Below are 19767 nucleotides of genomic sequence, written 5' to 3'. Positions count from 1 at the left end.
TGGTGCCCCCCATAGACCCTACAAACCTCATTGTCCCCATAGCCCCTCGTCCCTGGTACCTCCCATAGCCCCTGTAGCCCCCCCTGTGCCCCCAAAGTCCCCTCTCCACACCCCTGGTACCCTTCACAGTTCCTATAATTCCCAGGTGTCCCCACAGCCCCCACCCTCCCCGGTGCTCCCAGAGCCCCCCATGTCCCCATTGCTCCCAAACTCCCTCCCGTGCCTGTGGTGTCCCACGCATCCCAGAACCCTCGTGGAAGTTCCCCCAGGAGTTCTCCCTGCCCCTCCAGCGTCCCCAGGTGCTCCCATGACCCTGCAGAAGTTCCCAGGGGTGACGCCTGAGTCCCTGTTAAAGCTCCCAAGGTGTCCCCATGTACTCCCTTGTCCTTGAAAAAGTTCCCAGGGGTGTCCCCAGGTGTCCCCACGCGCTCCCATGTCCTTGTAAAAGTTCCCAGGGGTGTCCCAAGGTGTCCCCACGCGCTCCAATGTCCTTGTAAAAGTTCCCAGGGGTGATCCCCATGTCGCCCTGCGTCCCCATAACAGTTCCTGCAGGTGCTCCACAGTGTCCCCACGCACCCCCGTGTCACCCTGCAGCTGCCCAGACGTGGCCCCCGTGTCCCCACACACGCCTGTGTCCCCGTCAATGTTCCCACAGGTGCTCCATGATGTCCTGCACCCCATGTCTCTGTGAAAGTCCCCGGGGGTGTCCCCAGGCACCCCATGTCCCCATGAAAGTTCCCAGAGGTGCACCGCCATTCTCCCCCCACACTTGTGTTCCCATAAAGCTCCCGGGAGTGTCCCACGGTGTCCCCACGCAGCCCCGTGTCTCTGTGCCAGTTCCCACAGCTGCCCCATGGTGTCCCCATGCGCCTCCACGTCCCAGAAGTTCCCAGGAGCGTCCCAAGGTGCCACCAGACACCCACATGTCCCAGTAGAGGTTTCCAGAGGTGACCACCCGTGTACCCCCAGGTCCCCACGCACCCTCATGCCCTCCTGGGAGTCCCCAGGGGTGTCCCCCCGTGTCCCCACATACCCGTGTCCCAGTTTAAGTTCTCAGAGTTGCCCCCTGTGTCCCTCCGTGTCCCTGCAAAAGTTTCCAGGGCTGTCCCCCACACCCCGCACCCCAGTGCACTTCCCCAGGGGTGTCCCAAGGTGTCCCGGCACCCCCGGCTGTCCCCACGTGTCCCCCTGGTGTCCCTGCAAGAGCTCCTAGGGGTGTCACCCCACGTCCCCACGCACCCCAACATAAATTCTCAGAGTTTCTCCCCGTGCCCCCCCATGCAAGCGTTCCCAGGTGTGTCTCCTGTGTCCCAGTGCGAGACCCCAGAGTTGTCCCACGGTGTCCCTGCGCCCCTCCGAGTGCCCCGTGCCTCCCGTGTCCCTGCAAATGTTCTCGGGCGTGTCTCCCCGTGTCCCCCCGTGTTCCCGTAGAAGTCCCCAGGGGTGTCCTAGGGGTGTCCCGGTGTCCCCGTGCCGGTTCCCGGGGGTGTCCCCAGTCCCTGTACAAGTTCTCGGGGGTGTCCCCGTGTCCCATTGCCAGTTTCCGGGGGTGTCCCCCTGTCCTGGTAGAGTTCTCGGGGATGTCCCCGTGTCCCTCTACAAGTTCCCAAGGGTGTCCCAGTGTCCCAGTGCCAGTTCCCGGGGATGTCCCCGTGTCCCGGTACAAGTTCCCAAGGGTGTCCCAGTGTCCCAGTGCCAGTTCCCGGGGGTGTCCCAGTGTCCCAGTGCCATTTCCCAGCCGTGTCCCGTAGTGTCCCCGTTGCCGCCTCCCCGTGTCCCCCGCGGGCGCGCGCTGCGCGGCCCCGCCCCGTGGGCCGGGGGGGCCCGTGGGGGGGCGGGGCGGCCCCGGGGCGGCGGCGAGGCCGGAGCGGAGCGAGCGGAGCGATCTCGGCGGGGCCGCGGCGGCGATGGGGCGGCGGGGCCCGGCGGCGCTGGGGACCCTCCTGCTGCTGGGGACCCTCCTGGGGGTGAGTGTGGCCGGTTGTCCGGGCGCGCCGGGGGCTGGGGTCCCGTCGCCGAACTGGGAGGTCCCGGAAAGGAGTTGGGGGCCCCGGAGTTGGGGTCCCGCCAAGGAGTTGGGGAGCTCTAAAGGATTTGGGGTACATGAAGGGAGCCGGGGTCTCTACCCGCGGACTTGGGGGCTCTGAAAGGAGCTGAGGTCTCTTGCAGGAGTTGGAGTCTCCCCCCACGGAGCTGGGACCCCCAAAGGAGTCGGGGTCCCAGGAGCTGGAATTCCCTGTAGGAGTTGGGGTCCCCTACAGGAGCTGGGGTCCCCGGAGCGGGAATTCTATAGAGCAGTTGTGAGCCCCCTGTGGTTTTGGGGTCCCTTGAAGTATTTGGGGCCCTTAAAGGAGTTGGGGTCCCCACGCGATTTTGGGATCCCCTAAAGAATTTGGGTACCACGGAGCTGGGGTCCCCTGAAGGAGTTGGGGTCCCCTAGAGGAGTTAGGATCCCCTCCCTGGAGCTGGGGATCCTTCTAGGAGTTGGGGTCCCCCACGGAGTTTCTGTCTCCTGAAGGACTTGAGGATCCTTGATATCACGGAATTGGGGTCCCCCAGGACACCAAGGAGATATGGGGGACCCTGTTCCTTAAGGGATTGGGGTGTCCCCCCTGTACCAGGGGATCCTGGCACCCTGTCCCCCTCCCTAAGGGACTTTGGGTCCCCCCCTGTACCAGAGTCACGTGGAGACCCCAGGGCCCACCCTGTCCCATCTGGGAATTGCAGTGTCCCCCCAAATGAGAGGGGGGATCCCTCTCCCCATGCCCTGCCCCATCTGGGAATGGGGGGTGTGGGGTCCCCCTGCCTGTCCTCTATGGGCCTTGATGTCCCCCAGGGACTGGGGGTCCGTGGGGTCAGCCACCCCCACACCCCTGTGGAACTGGGGTCCTCATGACCCTCGTGTGAGGGTCCCAGTCGGGGGGGTCCCCATCACCCCGCCCTGTTCCTTCAGGGAACTGGGGTCCCCCCGTGACCCCGGAGTGGGGATGGTTCCCATCACCCCAAAAAGCCACCCACGGTGGTCCAGCCCCCCCTGTCCCCACACCCTGCCGTGGGTGGGGGTCACTTATAGGGGCACCTATATCCTGCTTTTGGGGTGCCCCCCCCCGTCCGCACCCCACCCCATCCCCCGCCCCAGCTAAATTTAAAGGGTGATGGTGGCGCCGGTCACCCTAAAAATAACCGTCCCAAAATACCCCCCCGGGGGGGGGCGCTGCGTCTGGGGGTGCCCCTGGGGGGGTCCCCACCCTGCTGGGGGCAGCGGGGCAGGGGGTGACACCTCTGTGTCCCCCCCGGGGGGGCTTCGCGCCGTGGGGCCGCGCACTCCCGATTTGCGGGGGGGTCCCCCGGTGGGGTGCGGGGGTGATGGCGAGCTGGGGGGGGCAGGGGGGTGGTTTGGGGTTGGGCGGGTGCCCGGGGTGGAGAACAGAGGGGGCCTTGTGCGCGGGGCCGTGCTGGCAGCGCGGCCCCCCCGCCGTCCGTGGGGCTCCCACCCACGTCCGGGGGGGCCGGCGGGGACAAAGGGGGGGATCCCCACTTTACAATCCCCCACCCCCCATTCTGCAGAGGCACCGGGGGGGATTTGGGGACCGAGCGGCCCGATAACCCCCCTGGCCGGGATGCTGGGCCCTACATCCCCCTACAAACACGTGGGGGGGTTCCCACGCGGCCCACGGAGGGGTTTGGCGTGGGGTGGGGCACGGGGGTGCCACCTCCAAGGGCTGCGAAGAGTTAATTTGGTGGGGGGGAAGGGGAGGGCGAAGCAGGAATGTGCGATAAGATCACCCTGCCCGGGGGGAAGGGCTGGGGAAGGGGGGGACACCCCACGCACACCTCCCGCACACTCGTGTGCCCGGGGCACGCATGGAGGGGGGCACGGCCACGGCCGCTTTGGGGGGCCCCGCGCTGCTGGGGAGGCTCCTGTCACACCTGGGGGCACGTGGGGGCATTTGGGGACACCTGGGGGCATTTGGGGCTACCTGGGGGCAGTTGGGGCCGCCTGGGAGTGCTCGGGGGCACTTGGGGACCCTCCGGGCCCGCAGCTCACATGGCCTCTTGCCTTCGGCTCGTTCCCATCGCCAAAGATGGCCCGGCTGGGATGAGGAGGAGGAGGAGGAAGGCGGGGAGGAAGGTCAGCTCAGACGCTGGGTCCTTGCCAGGACTCCTGGGTTTCCCCCTTGCCATGAAAACCCGACACTCCCCCAAAAAGTCTTGTTATCCCACAAAAGAACTTACTCCCCCAAAAAATTCCCCCCAAAAATCTATCCTCTCCCCAAAAAAACCCATCTCCACCCCTATATCCATCTCCCTCCCCCAAAAAAAACCCATATCCATTCCCCCAAAAATCCATTTTCCCTCCCAAAACCCACCAACCCCCCACAACTCATCTCCACCCTCCAAAACCCATCTCCTTGCCCAAAAACACATCACCTCCCCCCAGTCTCCCCCCAGAAAATCCCCCCCTAAAATCAAAGTCTCCCCTCCAAAACCCATTTACCCCAAACCCGCCCGGCCCTGCCCCCCCAGCCCGAGTCCTCTCCGGATAAATTAGGCAATGCCAGCAGGGAGGAATGCAGGGGGGAGGGGGGAGGGCAGGCACATATTTGGGGCCCCCCTGCCTGCCCGGCTGTGGCTTTGACCCCGCAGCTGTTTCACCCCCAAATCCCGGGGGCGGCTGAGTGGGGGGGGGGGGAGCAGCTGCCTCTGCCCCCCCCCTCCCGGGACCAGCATCCCACCAGCTGTGCTGGCAGCCCCCCCAAAACCTGGGGTGACCCCCATCCCCCCCGGCTGGGGGTGGCTCAGTCCTTGGGGACCCCCCGGAGGGGGGAGGAGGGTTTTTTCATGGGGGAAGCACCTTTTAGCATGACCTTGGGGGAACAATAAGCCGGGGGGGACTGCTATTAATAAACCCCCCCGGTTATTATTCTTGTGCTGCGTCACCTCCTCTTCCTCACCCGGATGAATTAACGGGGGGGGCACATCCAGATTTGGGGGCCACTTCAAGATTTGAAGAGCCACATCCAGATTTTAGTGAGGGAATATCCAAACTGGAGGGGGCGGGCATTCCAGCTGGCGGGGGACACCCGAGTAAGGGGGTTTGAGGTGTTCCCCCAGTTTGGGGTGCACGTTGGAAGGGGGAGGTGGCAGGGTGGTGCTTCCTCAACCTCCTCTTCCTCGCCCCCCCTCCCCCCGACTTTTCCCCAGGGTGCGGGGCAGGATTTGGGCCGGGGAGTGGAAAATGTGAGCGGCGGCGGGGCCGTGGCGTCCGGCCGGGCGCGGTGCCCCGGCGGCAGCGGGGGGGACCCGGGTGTCCGGGGGGGCCCAGGCGTCCGGGGGTGCGGGGCCGCGGCGCGGAGAGGCTTCCGGTAACCGGAGAGGGGGATTGTCCCCGACCCTGCGCGGACATCGCCGGACACCCGACACGCAGCTGCCCTTCCTCCGGCCGGGCCGGGGCTGCGGCGCCGGGGCTGGGCAGCCACGGGCTCGGTGCACGAGTGGGGGGCGATTCCAGGGCAGCCAGGGGCTGGGGAGCAGGGGCTGGCACGCATGGGCTCGGTGCACGCGTGGGGGACGCGGTGGCAGAGCCCCCGCACACTCGGTGTGGGGACTGAGCAGCCACACGCGTGGGGACAATGGCAGAGCCCCCACGCGCGAGGTACACGTGTGGGGATGTGGGGTGAGCACTCACACGCTCCGTGCGCATCTGGAGAGCAGCAGAGCCACCCCAAGCACACACGGCCTCGTGCCTCAGTTTCCCCATCCACGAGGGGCCTCCCCAGCCGCACCCCTTGGGGTGTCGGGCCCTCCCATCCGTGTGGCAGCGTGCCCCACCCCGTGTCCCCCCCTTGTCCCCCGGTGTTCCCCCCGTGTCCCGTCCCCCCAGCGCCCGCCTAATCCCCCGGCGCTTGTTTGCACAGCAAAGTGCTGCTGCGACGGATTCCTGCCGGGGCCGGGGCGGGGGCACCCGGGCTGGGGCACACGCGTGTGCTCGGCCCCGGGGCACCGGGGCACACCCGGCCGGGGCACCGGGGCACACCCGGCCGGGGCACACCCGGCTGGTGCACACGCGTGTGCCAGGGCGCCGGTGTGGCGGTGCCCGTGTTCCCGCGCAGTCACCTGTGGGTGACCGCCGCGGTGTGTGCGCTCACACGCGTGGGGCTGCGAACACGAGCGTGCACGGCCGGCCGTGCGCGCGCCTCGGTGTTGGTGCGCGCGCAGAGCGTGCAAACGCGCGTGCACGGCCACGTGTCAGCGTGCACGCGCCCCCGTGATAGGCCTCGCGCGTGGCCGTGCACACGCAATGTACCGGTGCACGCGTGTGTACGGCCAGGTGTCACGGTGCACGCGCGTCCCCGTGTCACTGAACACGCGCCTCCCCGTGTCCGCGCACACGTGGAGCAGCGTAAACGTGTGTGCACACACGTCCCGTGTCGCTGCACACGCCTGTGCAACCCGGGATCCCTGGCACACGCCCCAGTGCCCGCACATGTACGTCCCGGTGCCAGCGGTCCCGGCGCCGGTGATCCCGGTGCTGGCAGTCCCGGTGCTGGCAGTCCCGGTGCTGGCAGTCCCGGTGCTGACAGTCCCAGGCCGGCGGTCCCGGTGCCGGTCGGGGCAGGAATGCCGAGGGTGTGTGATGAGCTCATCCCGCTCCCTTTTCCCGGTGACGCCACCGCACAGCCACGCACCCCCACCCCCGTCCCCCCCGGGGTGACGTGTCCCGCGGGTGGCCCCGTCCCATGGTGGCCCCGTCCCATGGTGGCCCCGTCCCCTAGGTCACCGGCGGCTCCCGCGGCTGGGCCGACGCCTTCCCCGAGGACACGGTGGCCGATCACGTTGGGGACACGCAGGGACGGCGCTACTACCGGCACCTGTCAGATGACGAGGACCTGGTGGCCTCTGGAGGTGAGGGGACCGCAGGGGGCACCGGGGTGGGTGGGTGGGTCCTAATGCCACCCCCCGGTGCACTTGCACAGTCCCCACTGCAGATGGCACTGGGACCTGGTGGAAAGGTGCCATCAGGAGTGGGAGTCACTTTGGCTGAATGTCACCGTGGGTGGGTGTGACATGAATGGGTGTCACCAGGTGGGGGGTGTTACCATCAGCTGGTGCCACCGCGGGTGCCACTCACTCAACTGTCCCCATTGCAGATGGGAAATGGACCTGATGGCATCCAGCGCTAAGGTGGCACTGGATATGTGGGTGCCACCCTGGATGCTGCTTGCACTGTCCTCATTGTGGTTGATGCCACTTGGATTGGTGGCATCTGGTGATAAGGTGGCACTGAGAGCTAGTGCCACTCATACTGCCCTCACCACAGATGCCACCAGGATTTGGGTGAATGTCACCATGAGTGGCTGTCACCATGGGTAGATACCACCCTGGGTGCTCCCATGTTGTCCCCAGGGCAGATGGCACTAGGACCTGGTGTCATCTGGCAGTAAAATGCCACCAGGTGGTGGCTGCCATGGGTGTGTGTCACCATGGGAGTGTGGCTGCCCCCCTGGTGCCACCACATGGACCCCATTGTGGATGGCACTGAGATCTGGTGGCATTTGGTGGCAAATGTGGCACTGGGTGCCACCATGGGCGGGTGGGGGTCACCGTGGGTGGGTGCCCACACATGTGGGGGTCCCCGCGGGGGGGTGCCACCCTCATGCTGTGCCCACGGCAGATGGCAGCGGGGAGGATGGCAGCGGCGTTCCCTGGCCACCGAGAGTCAAGGCCCCGCCTCCCAGCGGCGGGCTGCCACCCACCGGTAAGGGGACACTGTGGATGGCACCTGGCCCCGGGCTGGTCCCCGCTGGCACCGCTCTCAACCTCTGTCTCCTCTTCATCCTCCTTCTCCTCTTCCTCTTCCTCCTCCTCCTCCCCGGGGGCAGCGCCCGGGCCCCGCCCCGCGCCCGCGGGCATGGTGGTGGCCGAGCCCGAGGACGACCCCCCGATCAGTAAGTGACACTTTTTGGGCCCCCCCTCTTTGCTGCACCCCCACTTTTCTTCCTCCTGTGCTTTATTGGGTGGGATCCCAATCACTGCGGGAGGGGGGACACAGCTGGGGAGCGGGAGGAACATCTGGATGGGGGGGAGTCACAGCTGGGTGGGGGTCACAGCTGGGTGAGGGTCACGGGGGGGATTTTTTGGGTGTGCAGGTGCCACCCCGCCCCCCCCCAGTTTTGGCAGCCCATCCCCCAACTTTGGCACCCCCCCACCCCCAGTTTATTTCCGGGCTCTGGTGAACTTCACCCGCAGCATCGACTACAGCTCCCGGCTGGAGGACCCTGACTCCGAGGAATTCCGGGAGATTTCCGAGGCCGTGGTGGACACGGTGAGCACTGCGGGGGCACTCGGTGGGTTCTGGGGTGGGGGAACACCCAAGGGACGATCCTGAGTCCTCATTTCCTGCCCCCCAACAGCTGGAGTCAGAGTATTACAAAGTGCCTGGGGACCAGGTGGTCAGCGTGGTCTTCATCAAGTGAGTGGGGGGGCTTGGGGAGCCCTGGGGGGCTTGGGGGAGTCTAGGGGGGCTTACGGGGTTGGGGAGGTCGGGAAAAGAGGTGGGGCAGGGGGGCCTGGGGGAGCAAGACATCATCTGGGGAGATTTTGGGGTGCAATGAGGAAGTTTTGAGGTGCAAGGAGCTTTTGGGAGTGCAGGGAGGTTTTGGGGATGATGGAGATGTTTGGAGGTGATGGGGCAGACTGGAGGTAGAGGGGATGTTTTGGGATGCAGTGAAGGGCTTTTGGGGTGCAATGAGGGAGTTTTGGGTGCCACAACGGGCTTTTGGGAGGACAGAGAGGTTTTGTGGGTGTTGGGGTGGATTGGCAGTGATGGGAATGTTTTGGGGTGCAAAGAGGGGCTTTTGGGTTGCAGTGAGGACATTTCAGGGTGCAGTGAAGAGCTTTTGGGAGTTCAGGGAGTTTTTGGGGTGACTGAGGCATTTGGAGGTGATGGGGTGGATTGGAGGTGATGAGGAATTCGTGGGGTGCAGTGTGAGCCGTTTGGAGGCTCAGGGCCAATTTGGGGGTGCAGTGTGGCTGGTTTGGGATGCTGACCCCTTGTCCCCCAGGCAGCTGGACGGGGATGTGTTCGTGGAGCTGGATGTGGGCTCGGAGGGGAACGGGGACGAGGCGCAGCTCGGGGGGGTCCTGCGGGACCTGCTGGCCGGCGGCTCCATCGCCTCCTACCTCACCTCCCCCCAGGGCTTCCAGTTCCGTCGCCTGGGAGCCGGTGAGCCTGGCGGGGGGGGCTCTGGGGGGACCCTGAGGGGGTTTTGGGGTGCTCTGGAGCGGCTTCAGAGCACCACATCCCAACCCTGTGTTTCTCTGCTGGCTGAATTTGGGGCAGGGGGGAATGTTTTGGGATGTCCTCCTAACCGTGTGCCCCCTCCCTGGCCACAGTGACCCCCCAGCCACGCGCTTGCACCGCGGGGGAGTTCTCCTGTGGGAGCGGGGAGTGCGTGGCTCTGGAATATCGCTGTGACCGCCGGCCCGACTGCCACGACGCCTCCGACGAGGAGGGATGTGGTGAGGCAATGGGGCACCCTGGAACCTCCTCTGTCCCCTCCAACCCCCCTGCCACCATTCCCTACCCCATGGCCCTGACATTCCCCCTCTGCACCCCCTCTCCTGCCTATAACCCTCCTATAGTCTCCTCCTGCACCCCCAGTTCCCCCTTTAACCCCCCTGCCCCCTGTTTTACCCCTACACCCCCATTAACATTCCCTGCAACCCCTTTTTCCCATATACCTCCTTATACTCTACTGTTTCCTCATTTCCCCCCACCCCCCCTGCACCCCATGAACACTTCCCACACCCTTTTTGCTCAGTATACCCCTCTATACCACTCTGCACCCCCAGTTCTCACTTTAATCCCCCTATACCCAAATTTTACCCCTATGCCCCCATAAACACTCCTCACACTCCTTTTTTCCCCATATAACCCCTCTGCTCCCCATTTTGCCCCTACACCCCCCATAAGCCCTGCCTTGCAGCCCTCCCCTCCAGCCCCACCCAGCCCCTCCCTCTTCACCCCTAAATCCCCCCTAACCCCCTTTTATCTGCCCCCAGAGCCCTCCCCACGGCCGCCCCCCAGCACCGCCCGCCCGGCCACCACGCGCCCGCTGAGCACTGTCCCCGTGGGCACCACCCCAGCGTCCCCCCTGCGCCCCTTCACCCCACGGCCCCCAAAACCAGTCCCAGGGGGGTGCCAGGGGGGCGAGGCCGCCTGCAGGGACGGGCGCTGCGTGCCCCGGGACTACCTGTGCGACGGAGAGCGCGACTGTGCCGACGGCTCCGACGAGGACGCCTGCGGTGGGTCTGGGGGACGGAGGGGCTGTGGGGGGCTCTACCTGCACTTCAGCAGGACACTGTCTGCCATGGCAAACTGCTGGAGCAGCTGGCGGTCCATGGCTTGGGCAGGTTCACTCTGTGCTGGGCTGGGAAGGGCTGATGGCCAGGCCCAGGAGCGCTGGGAGATGGGGCAGTCGCTGTCGGGTCACCAGATGTGTCCCCCAGGGATCTGTGTTGGTCCCAGTCCTGGTCAATGTCTTCACTGATGATCTGGGTGAGGGCATTGAGATCCACACCAAGCTGGGTGCAGGTGTGGATCTGCTGGAGGGTTGAGGGCTCTGCAGAGGGCCCTGGACAGGCTGGATCCAAGGGATGAATCCATTGATGTGAGGTTCAACAAGGCCAAGTGCCAGGTCCTGCACTTTGGCCACAACAACCCCTGCAGCACTACAGGCTGGGGACAGAGTGGCTGGACAGCAGCCAGGCAGAAAGGGACCTGGGGGCACTGATGGACAGCAGGCTGGACATGAGCCAGCAGTGTGCCCAGGTGGCCAAGAAGGCCAATGGCTCCTGGCCTGGATCAGGAATGGTGTGGCCAGCAGGAGCAGGGCAGTGATTCTTCCCCTGTGCTGGGCACTGGTTGGGCAGCACCTCGAGTGCTGTGTCCAGTTCTGGGGCCCCAATTTAGGAAGGACATGGAGGGGCTGGAGTGTGTCTAGAGAAGGGCAACAAGGCTGGGGAGGGGTCTGGAACACAAGTCCTGTGAGGAGCAGCTGAGGGAGCTGGGGGCTCCCAAACCTCCTAACCCTGGAGAAGAGGAGGCTCAGGGGGGACCTTATCACTCTACAACTCCCTGAAAAGACGGTGCAGCCCAGTGGGGGTTGAGCTCTACTCCCAGAGAGCTAGGAACAGGATGAGAGGACACAGCCCTGAGGTGTGCAGGAGAGGTTTAGGCCTGACATTAGGAAGAAGCTCTACACAGAAGGGGTGACTGGGCATTGGAAGGGGCTGCCCAGGGAGGTGGTGGAGTCACCGTCCCTGGAAGTGTTTAAGGAAAGCCTGGATGTGGCACTCAGTGCCATGGTATGGGTGACAAGGTGGTGTTGGGTCATCAGTGATCTCAAAGGCCTTTTCCACCCCAACTGATTCTGGGATTCTGGGTGCTGACCTGCCCTGTGCCCCCCAGGCACCCCGTCCCCCTGCGAGCCCAACGAGTTCAAGTGTGACAACGGGCACTGCGCCCTCAAGCTCTGGCGCTGCGACGGCGAGAACGACTGCGGCGACGGCTCCGACGAGAGCGACTGCCGTGAGTACGGGGGCTCGGGGACACCTGGGGGGACACGGGGACTCAGCTGACCCCGTGCTGTGACCCCCTCCAGCCACCAAGGCGCCCGGCGCGGCGTGTGGGCCAGCGGAATTCCGGTGCGTGTCCAGCGGGAGCTGCATCCGAGCCAGCTACCAGTGCGACAGGGAGCCCGACTGTCCCGACCGCAGCGACGAGGTTGGATGTGGTGAGTGACACTGGGGGGACAGCTCGGCAGGCAGGGGACATGGGGACCAAGGCTGTGCTGGGGATGCTGTGCCAGAGATGCTGGGGGCATGTGGTGCTGCGGCACCAGGAGGGGGACAGTGTGCCCAAGCTGTCCTCGGGATACGGGGCTGTGTCTGAGCAGTGCCAGGGACCCTCTGCTGTGACACCAGGCTGGGGACACTGGCTGGGGGCCAAGTGCCTGTGCAGAGGGCTGGGGATATTGTGTCACGGTGCCAGGCTGGTGACACCGTGCTTGGGGACATTGTGCCATGGGGACAATGGGCTGAGGACTGTGTGCCCAAGTTAGTGCCACAGGACCATACTCGGGACACTGGCACCGTGGCATGGTGCTGGCCGCCACACTGGGGACCCTGTCCCCAAGCTGGACTGGAGACAGTGCCAAAGAACCTGTCCCTGTGTGGGTCTGGGGTGATGGTGACCCCAGTGTCCCCATCTTCCAGCGGTGCCACACAGAGCAGATGGTATCAGTGGTGGTGACAATGACAGGGTGGCAGTGGCAGTGTCCCAGTTCCCTGGGGTGCCAGTGGGGGCATGTGCTGCCAATGGTAGTGGCGGTCCAGACTGACAGGGGTGACAGTGACAGTGTCTTTGACACCTGGGGTGGGTGGTGACTGCACCAGTGGTAGTGATGATGACAATGACTGGGTGCCGGTGGCGGTGTCCCTGTCCCCCGGGGGTGCTGTGAGGTGTGGGTGGTGCTGGTGGCAGTGACAATGACTGGGTGGCGGTGGCAGTGCCCCCACAGGTGGTGACGCTGCCGCGGGAGTCGGTGAGGGCGGTGCCAGGCCAGACCGTCACCTTCACCTGTGTAGCCACCGGTGTCCCCACCCCCATCGTCACCTGGCGCCTGAACTGGGGACACACCCCCAGCAGCCACAGGTGGGCGGGGCCGAGGGCGGGGCCTAAGGAGTGCTGGTTGCGGATTGGAGGAAGGGGCACGGCTGGCTGTGGGAGGAACTTGTGATTTGGTGTGGTCAGTGATGGGAGGAGCTTCTATTTGGGGTGGGGTCTGTGTGGGCGGGGTTTGTTTGGGGGCTGCGAAGCTGGGGCAAGCTTCGGGGCGGGGCTTCTGTGCAAGGTGTGGTCTGAGTGGGCGGGAGATTGGCAAATGGGCGAGGCTAGCTGGCACGTGCGATGATGGTGGGCGGGGCTTGTGCGGTGGGAGGAGCTTGTGACTGGGGCTCTGCCGGGGTGTGAGCCGGTCATGCAGAGGGAATGGGCTCCTGGGCTGGGACTGGGCACTGGGTGTGTGGGGCTCTGGGTGCACTGGGTGTGTGGGGCACTGGGTGTGTGGGGCCCTGGCTGTGCCCGGTATCAGGGCGTGTGGGTGTGCGGGGCACCGGGTGTGCAGGGCACCGGGTGTGCCCTGTGTCAGGGGGTGTGGGTGTGCAGGGCACTGGCTGTGAAGGCTATTTTGGGTGTACCGGGTGTGCAGAGCCCCAGGTGTGCCAGGTGCTGCGTGTACCGGGCACAGGGAGTGTGTGGCTCCTGGCTGTGCTGGGCTCCACTTGTGCCGGGCTCTGGGTAGCAAACGTGCCCCACAGGGTGTCGATCGTGAGCGAGGCTGGGCAGGGCACCCTGACAATCCGGGACGTGAAGGAGGCTGATCAAGGCGCCTACACCTGCGAGGCCATCAACACCCTGGGCATGGTGTTCGGCATCCCTGACAGCATCCTCACCGTCACCCGCCCCGGTGAGCGGCCCCTCCCCGCTCCATTCCACCAATCCCACCGTGGCACTGTCACCATCACCCGCTGTCTCATCTCCCACAGGGCCATGTCCCGAGGGCCACTTCCAGGTGACAGGGACATCCCGTTGCCTGCCCTGCTTCTGCTTTGGCGTCACCACCTCCTGCCGTGCCACCACCCGGCACCGGCACCGCCTCCACCTGCGCTTCAACCGCCCCGACGACTTCAAGGGTGAGCTCTGGGACAGGGGACAGGTGCTGGACAGGGGCCAGGGACACAGCAGGGGCTGAGCGTTTTCCTTGCAGGTGTCAACGTGACGGTGCCAGCAGCGCCATCCGCACCGGTGCTCTCAGCCACCCAACTCCACGTGGATGTGGGCACTGAAGAATTCCAGCTCCTGGACCTGTCCCGCCGCTTTCTGGCGCTAGACGCCTTCTGGGCACTGCCAGAGCCCTTCCTTGGGGACAAGGTGATGCCGGGGCTAGGTCAGGGCTGGGCACACCAGTGGCATGGCTGCTGACAGCCCGCTGTGCTGGCAGGTGGACGCCTACGGGGGAGCCCTGAGCTACGGGGTGCGGTACCGGCTGGGCCGGGGGCCCCCCGAGCCCACCGCCCACCCCGACGTGCTGCTGCGGGGCCACGGGCGGCAGCTGCGGGCACGGGCTGGTGACACCCAGCCAGACATTCTCAACCAGCGGCACGTGCCCCTCACCGAGGTGGGTGTGAGAAGGGGTGGTGGTGGTGGGGAGGTGGTGCCGGTGGTGATGGATGGGTGGTGCTGGGGATGGGTGGGTGATGCTGATGGTGGTGATGGTGGGTGATGCAGGTAGGGGGTGGGTGACACTGGTTGTACGGGTGGGTGGGTGAATCCAGGGATGGGAAGGAGATACTGATGAAGGGTGGGTGATGCTGATGGCGAGTGGGTGATGCTGGTAGCAGTGATGATGATGATGGGCACCGATGCCAGTGGTGGCAGGTGGGTGATGCCAGCATTACCATCACCCTGCTGTGACACTGATGTCACCGTCCTGGCAGGACCACTGGGAGGACGAGCAGGGTGCCCCTGTGAGCCGGGAGCTGCTGCTGCTTGTGCTGCAGGGGCTGGAAGGCATCTTCATCCGGGCAGTATATGACGGGCGCATGGCCAGCGTGGGGCTCAGCGACGTGGCCATGGACATCAGCAGCACTGCAGACACTGGCCTGGGGCCGGCTGGCGATGTCGAGGAGTGCAGGTGAGCACTGGCAGCAAGGTCACGGGCTCAGTGCTACTGCTGCTGTGATGCCACTGTCACACTGCTCTGTCCCCAGGTGCCCCGTGGGCTACACGGGGCTGTCGTGCCAGCGCTGTGCCCCCCGTTTTGAGCGGGTGACGAGGGGACCCTACCTGGGGATCTGCTCTGGCTGTGGCTGCCATGGCCACTCCAGCACCTGTGACCCGGTTTTTGGGCACTGCTTGGTAAGGAGTGAGGGGTTGACGAGGTGACAAGGGGACAGGGACACAGCACAGAATCACCACTCCCCCGTGACATGTGTCCCCCTCCCAGAACTGCCAGCACAACACGGAGGGTCCCCAGTGTGAGAAGTGCAAACCTGGCTTCTTCGGCGATGCCACCAAGGGCACAGCCACCGCTTGTCACCCTTGTCCCTGTCCCTACACAGAGCCATCTCGCAGGTGAGTGCTGACCGCAGGGACCAGCCCCTGATGTCCCCGCTCTGGCGTCACCGTCATTGTCACCCACAGGTTCTCCGAGTCCTGCTTTTTGGACACAGATGGCCAGGCCACCTGCGATGCCTGTGCCCCTGGATACACTGGCCGCCGCTGTGAGAGGTGGGTGGGGGGTCCCTCCCCATAACCCCCCCACCTGACACCCCCACCCATCACCCACCTATCACCCACCCATCCCCCACCCATCCATAGGTGCGCCCCAGGCTACGAGGGAGACCCCATCCAGCCGGGTGGCAAGTGCACCCCGATTGGTGAGTGGAGGGTGATGGCTGGGGGATACCTGCACCCTTGGGTGCCCCCCACCCTCACCCTTGCTGCCTGCAGGCCAGGAGCTCGTCAAGTGTGATGCCCGCGGGGGCCAGGACGAGGCGGGTGGCACTTGTCGCTGCAAGGTGAGGGCAGAGGGCTGGGGGGACAGTGGGGCAATATTGGTGGGGTCAATGGGGGGGCAACGGGGGGCTGAGTGTTGCCATCCCCCACTGCACCAGCTTGGTCCCAGGTACCCAGACCGTGCCCTAGCATTGATCCTACCTCTGCCCCGTGGTACCCAGTCCAGATCCCCTGAGGCAACCAGTCCCACCCTCCCGTAGTACTGAGTCCCACCTCTGTGGCACCCAGTCCAATCCCTGGGGTGCCCAGTCCAATCCACCCAGCACCAATCCCATCCCCCGCCCCATGGCACCCAGCCCAACCCCCCAGCAGGACCCTCTCCAATCCCCCATAACACCCAGTCCAATCCCTGGGGTGACCAGTCCAATCCCCCCAGCACCAATGACAACCCCACCGTGGCACCCAGTCCACCCCCCACATGACCCACTCCAGTCCCCCATATCACTCAGTCTGACCCCTCATGGCACCCAGTCTGGTCCCTGGGGTACCCAGTCCCACCAGCCCCCCCATCCATCCCACCCCTGCAGCCAGTCCCACTCATTTCCCTGCTCACCCCTGCCCTCCCTGTGCCCCCAGCCCAACGTCCGTGGCCGCCTCTGCGACTCCTGTGCCGCGGGCACCTTCCACCTGAGCGCTGCCAACCCCGCGGGCTGCCTGCCCTGCTTCTGCATGGGGCTGTCCCGCTCCTGCGCCAGCTCCGCCTGGCACCGCCACCAGGTACCCACGGCAGGGCACAGGCCGGGACAGGCTGGGCCATCCTGGGCCATGGCATGCCAGGTCTTGCCGTTGTCTTGATCTTCCATCCCATGCCATCCCATGCCTTGTCATTGTCTTAACATGCCATTCCATGGCATAATGTGTCTTGTCATTGTCTTGATGTGGCTTGCCATGCCTTGTCATTGTCTTGATGTTCCATGCCATGCCATGCCATATCTTGTCATTGTCTTGACATGCCATCCCATGCTATCCCATGCCTTGTCATTGTCTTGATGTTCCATGCCATGCCATGCCATGCCATGCTGGACTATACTGTGCCATGCCATGTTGTGCTGTGTCTTGCTGTGCTGTGCAGTGACGTGCCATTATGCGTTGTGTCGTGCCATATGGTGCCATGCCGTGTACTGTCACGATAGCGTCACCGTGCCATGGCACATTCTGTGGTGTTACACTGTGCCATGCCATGTGGTGCCATGTAGCACCACGTTGTGCCATGCCATACCATAATGTCATGTCACCCATGCCATGGCATGCCATGTAGTGCCATGTCATACAACGTACATGTTGTGCCATATAGGGCCATGCTGTGCCAAGTGATGCCATTGCAGTGTCATGCAGTGTCCTGCCGTGCCATGTAGTGCCATGCCATGCCAGGCCATGCCCACCACAATCCCTCTCCCAGGTGCTGCTCAGCTCTGAGGACTCGGCGCCGCTGCCCCTGGCCAACCTGTCGGGGGCACGGCTGGTGGGGGCCATGCCACGCTTCGTGTCCCCGCGGGAGCTGCGCTTCGACGCCTTCCGAGAGCTGCCGCGGGGCGTGCACTACTGGGTGCTGCCTGCGCCCTTCACCGGGGACAAGGTGACACAGCCGCTCCAGGGGGCACCTCTGCGCCTCTCTGTGTCCCCACCACCCAGTTCGGGGAGCGGGTGGCCCCGAGCCATGCTGAGTGTCCCCACAGGTGACAGCGTATGGCGGGGAGCTGCAGTACACGGTGACACACCAGGCCCCGGCTGGTGCTCCCCTGGCCTCCCGGCACCCTGACGTCCTGCTCCAGGGCAATGGGATCCTCCTGGAGCACTTCTCCAGTGACACCACCCCAGCCGGTGTCCCCACCACTGTCACTGTGCCCATCCGTGAGGTGAGAGGGGTCCCTGTGTGACACCCAGTGTGAGGGGTCATGGAGCGGGGTCAGACTGGGTGCTGGGGACAGGTTGGTCTGGGGGCCCCAGGGGTCAGGCTGGCTGCCATGGGGAGGTCACCCTGGATGCCCCAGGGTGCAGTGGAGGATGGCAGCCCCATGTCACCCTGGTGTGGCACAGGGTGCCTGGCGCCGCGCAGATGGGCACGATGCCACCCGTGAGCACCTCCTGATGGCTCTGGCCGACGTGGACCTGTTCATGATCCGGGCATCCTACTCAGAGCAGCCAGAGGAGAGCAGGTGAGCTCCTGGTGGAGTCAGGAGGGGACACAGCAGGGTGGCAGGGCAGTGCTGACTTCCCTTCTGTCCCCACAGACTGGCTGATGTCACCCTGGACGTGGCAGTGCCACACGCCACCGGCCGCCCGCCCGCGCTGGAGGTGGAGGATTGTGCCTGCCCCCCTGGGTACCGCGGGGCCTCGTGCCAGGTGAGACCCTTAGGTCCCCTCACTGCCACTGTGGGGATGCTGAGCCGTGTCCCACCCCACTGCCACTGTCCCCTCTAGGACTGTGACACCGGCTACACCCGCAGCAGCGCTGGGCTCTACCTGGGCACCTGCGAGCCGTGCCAGTGCCACGGCCATGCCAGCGAGTGCCACCCTGACACCGGCGTCTGCCAGGTCAGCTGGGGACAGCCAGGGGACTCCCAGGGGGCCCCCATGACAGGGACACCCATGCCATCATCCCCATTCTTTACAGGGCTGCCGGGATCACACGGAGGGTCCCCAGTGTGACAAGTGCCAACCTGGCTACTATGGTGATGCCACCCGGGGCACCCCGGGTGACTGCCAGCCCTGTCCTTGCCATGGACCCCATGGGGACACCCAGTAGGTGCCATTCCCTGGTCTGTCCCATCCCTGAGGACACTGACTGGGTGTCACCAGTCCCTTTATCCCCTCCACAGAGTGACAAAGATCTGCTTTGAGGACACGGACGGGCAGCCCACGTGCAGTGCCTGTGCCCCAGGGCACAGCGGGCGCCTCTGCGAGAGGTGACAGGGACACTGGGGTGGGGCAGGGGTGTTTTTGGGGTGAATGCTCCTCTCACTGCCTCGTTTGGGTTTGTCCCACTGTAGGTGCTTGCCTGGGTATGTGGGGGACCCACTGCGGGGAGAGCCATGCCGAGGTGAGTGTCACAGGGCAGGGACAAAGTGGTGTCCCCTGTGGTTGCACTAAGGGGGGTTGTGGCTGACTGTGTGTCACTCCTCAGTGCCAGGTGTCCCTGGTGTGCAATGCCAGTGTGATCCACGAGGCAGCACCAGGGAGGGCTGCGATGCCAACGGGCAGTGTCACTGCAAGGTGAGTCTTGTGTGTGTGTCCCCAACCCCAGGAAGGGTGACAGGGCAGTGTCACCACACTGTCTTCTCCCCCAGGCCAACGTGGAAGGTCCCCAATGTGCCACGTGCCGTCCCCACCACTTCCACCTGAGCGGGGATGAGCCAGCTGGGTGCCTGCCCTGCTTCTGCATGGGCATCGTTCAGCACTGCACCAGCACTGCCTACGCCCGTGGCACCGTGAGTGTACCCTCTTGTCCCCACATGTCCCCAGGGTGTCCCCACCTGTCCCAGACCCCTCTCACCCCTCAATCCTGCAGATCCGGACGTCCTTTGCCCCGGGGGATGCCCAGGGGTTCGCCCTGGTGAACCGCCAGCGCAGCACCCGCGTGGACAGCGGCTTTGGGGTGCAGCTGGGGCACCCCCAGCCCTACCTGACCTACGAGCGCTTCGGGGAGCTGCCCCCTGACTCCTACTACTGGCAGCTGCCACCTCCCTACCAGGGGGACAAGGTAACATGGTGACCCCCGGGAGGACAGGGGTGCCCATGGGAGCCATGGGAATGCCCCACCAGGGGCTGCACCACCTCCCCATGGGCACCCTGGTACTGTCAGGGGACAGGCTGGGCACAGCCTCCTTGTCTCTGCCCTTCTCCTTTTTCTTCTTCCTTTTCCCCTTTCCCTCCCCTTTTTTCCTATTTTCACCTTGTCTTTTTCCCCTTTGCCCCTTTTCCTTTCCCTTTTCTCATAATTTTTGCCTTTTTCATCCCTACCCTGTGCCATCCCCTGTCCCCATCATCATCCCCATTCTTTTCTTTCTTCTCTTTCCCCTCCCCATCCTCTTTGCTTCCTCATCCCTATCATCTTTCTTTCCCCTTTCCCTTTTCCCCTTCCACTTTCCCCTCTCCCTTTTCCCTCTCCTCTTCCTCATTCCTAT

At 64.9% G+C, this 19767-nt stretch overlaps 1 protein-coding gene across 4 annotated transcripts in view; it reads left to right on the top strand.

Annotated features, from left to right (window-relative positions):
* Nucleotides 1-1850: 1850 nt before the first annotated feature.
* HSPG2 (heparan sulfate proteoglycan 2) overlaps nucleotides 1851-19767 on the top strand; it is a 41439-nt gene continuing 23522 nt past the window's right edge. For all 4 annotated transcript variants that reach the window (XR_009489234.1, XM_059866466.1, XM_059866465.1 and 1 more), the window contains exons 1-33: nucleotides 1851-1967; nucleotides 6777-6906; nucleotides 7676-7759; nucleotides 8217-8326; nucleotides 8415-8473; nucleotides 9066-9226; nucleotides 9397-9522; nucleotides 10066-10308; nucleotides 11474-11593; nucleotides 11667-11798; nucleotides 12574-12718; nucleotides 13384-13532; nucleotides 13612-13758; nucleotides 13833-13996; nucleotides 14067-14243; nucleotides 14563-14759; nucleotides 14836-14983; nucleotides 15072-15199; nucleotides 15269-15355; nucleotides 15446-15504; nucleotides 15578-15645; nucleotides 16220-16360; nucleotides 17043-17219; nucleotides 17320-17499; nucleotides 17681-17799; nucleotides 17875-17986; nucleotides 18065-18178; nucleotides 18258-18385; nucleotides 18463-18549; nucleotides 18634-18683; nucleotides 18768-18856; nucleotides 18931-19071; nucleotides 19152-19343. Coding sequence is in view for 3 of the 4 variants with exons in the window: in XM_059866466.1 (XP_059722449.1) it covers nucleotides 1908-1967; nucleotides 6777-6906; nucleotides 7676-7759; nucleotides 8217-8326; nucleotides 8415-8473; nucleotides 9066-9226; nucleotides 9397-9522; nucleotides 10066-10308; nucleotides 11474-11593; nucleotides 11667-11798; nucleotides 12574-12718; nucleotides 13384-13532; nucleotides 13612-13758; nucleotides 13833-13996; nucleotides 14067-14243; nucleotides 14563-14759; nucleotides 14836-14983; nucleotides 15072-15199; nucleotides 15269-15355; nucleotides 15446-15504; nucleotides 15578-15645; nucleotides 16220-16360; nucleotides 17043-17219; nucleotides 17320-17499; nucleotides 17681-17799; nucleotides 17875-17986; nucleotides 18065-18178; nucleotides 18258-18385; nucleotides 18463-18549; nucleotides 18634-18683; nucleotides 18768-18856; nucleotides 18931-19071; nucleotides 19152-19343 (4224 nt within the window). In the remaining variant the exon portion in view is untranslated. The remainder of the gene's footprint in view (nucleotides 1968-6776; nucleotides 6907-7675; nucleotides 7760-8216; nucleotides 8327-8414; nucleotides 8474-9065; nucleotides 9227-9396; nucleotides 9523-10065; nucleotides 10309-11473; nucleotides 11594-11666; nucleotides 11799-12573; nucleotides 12719-13383; nucleotides 13533-13611; nucleotides 13759-13832; nucleotides 13997-14066; nucleotides 14244-14562; nucleotides 14760-14835; nucleotides 14984-15071; nucleotides 15200-15268; nucleotides 15356-15445; nucleotides 15505-15577; nucleotides 15646-16219; nucleotides 16361-17042; nucleotides 17220-17319; nucleotides 17500-17680; nucleotides 17800-17874; nucleotides 17987-18064; nucleotides 18179-18257; nucleotides 18386-18462; nucleotides 18550-18633; nucleotides 18684-18767; nucleotides 18857-18930; nucleotides 19072-19151; nucleotides 19344-19767) is intronic.

Source organism: Haemorhous mexicanus, chromosome 23, assembly GCF_027477595.1.
Source record: "Haemorhous mexicanus isolate bHaeMex1 chromosome 23, bHaeMex1.pri, whole genome shotgun sequence".
Classification (NCBI taxonomy): Eukaryota; Metazoa; Chordata; class Aves; order Passeriformes; family Fringillidae; genus Haemorhous; species Haemorhous mexicanus.
This window is presented reverse-complemented; position numbering and strand designations above follow the sequence as displayed.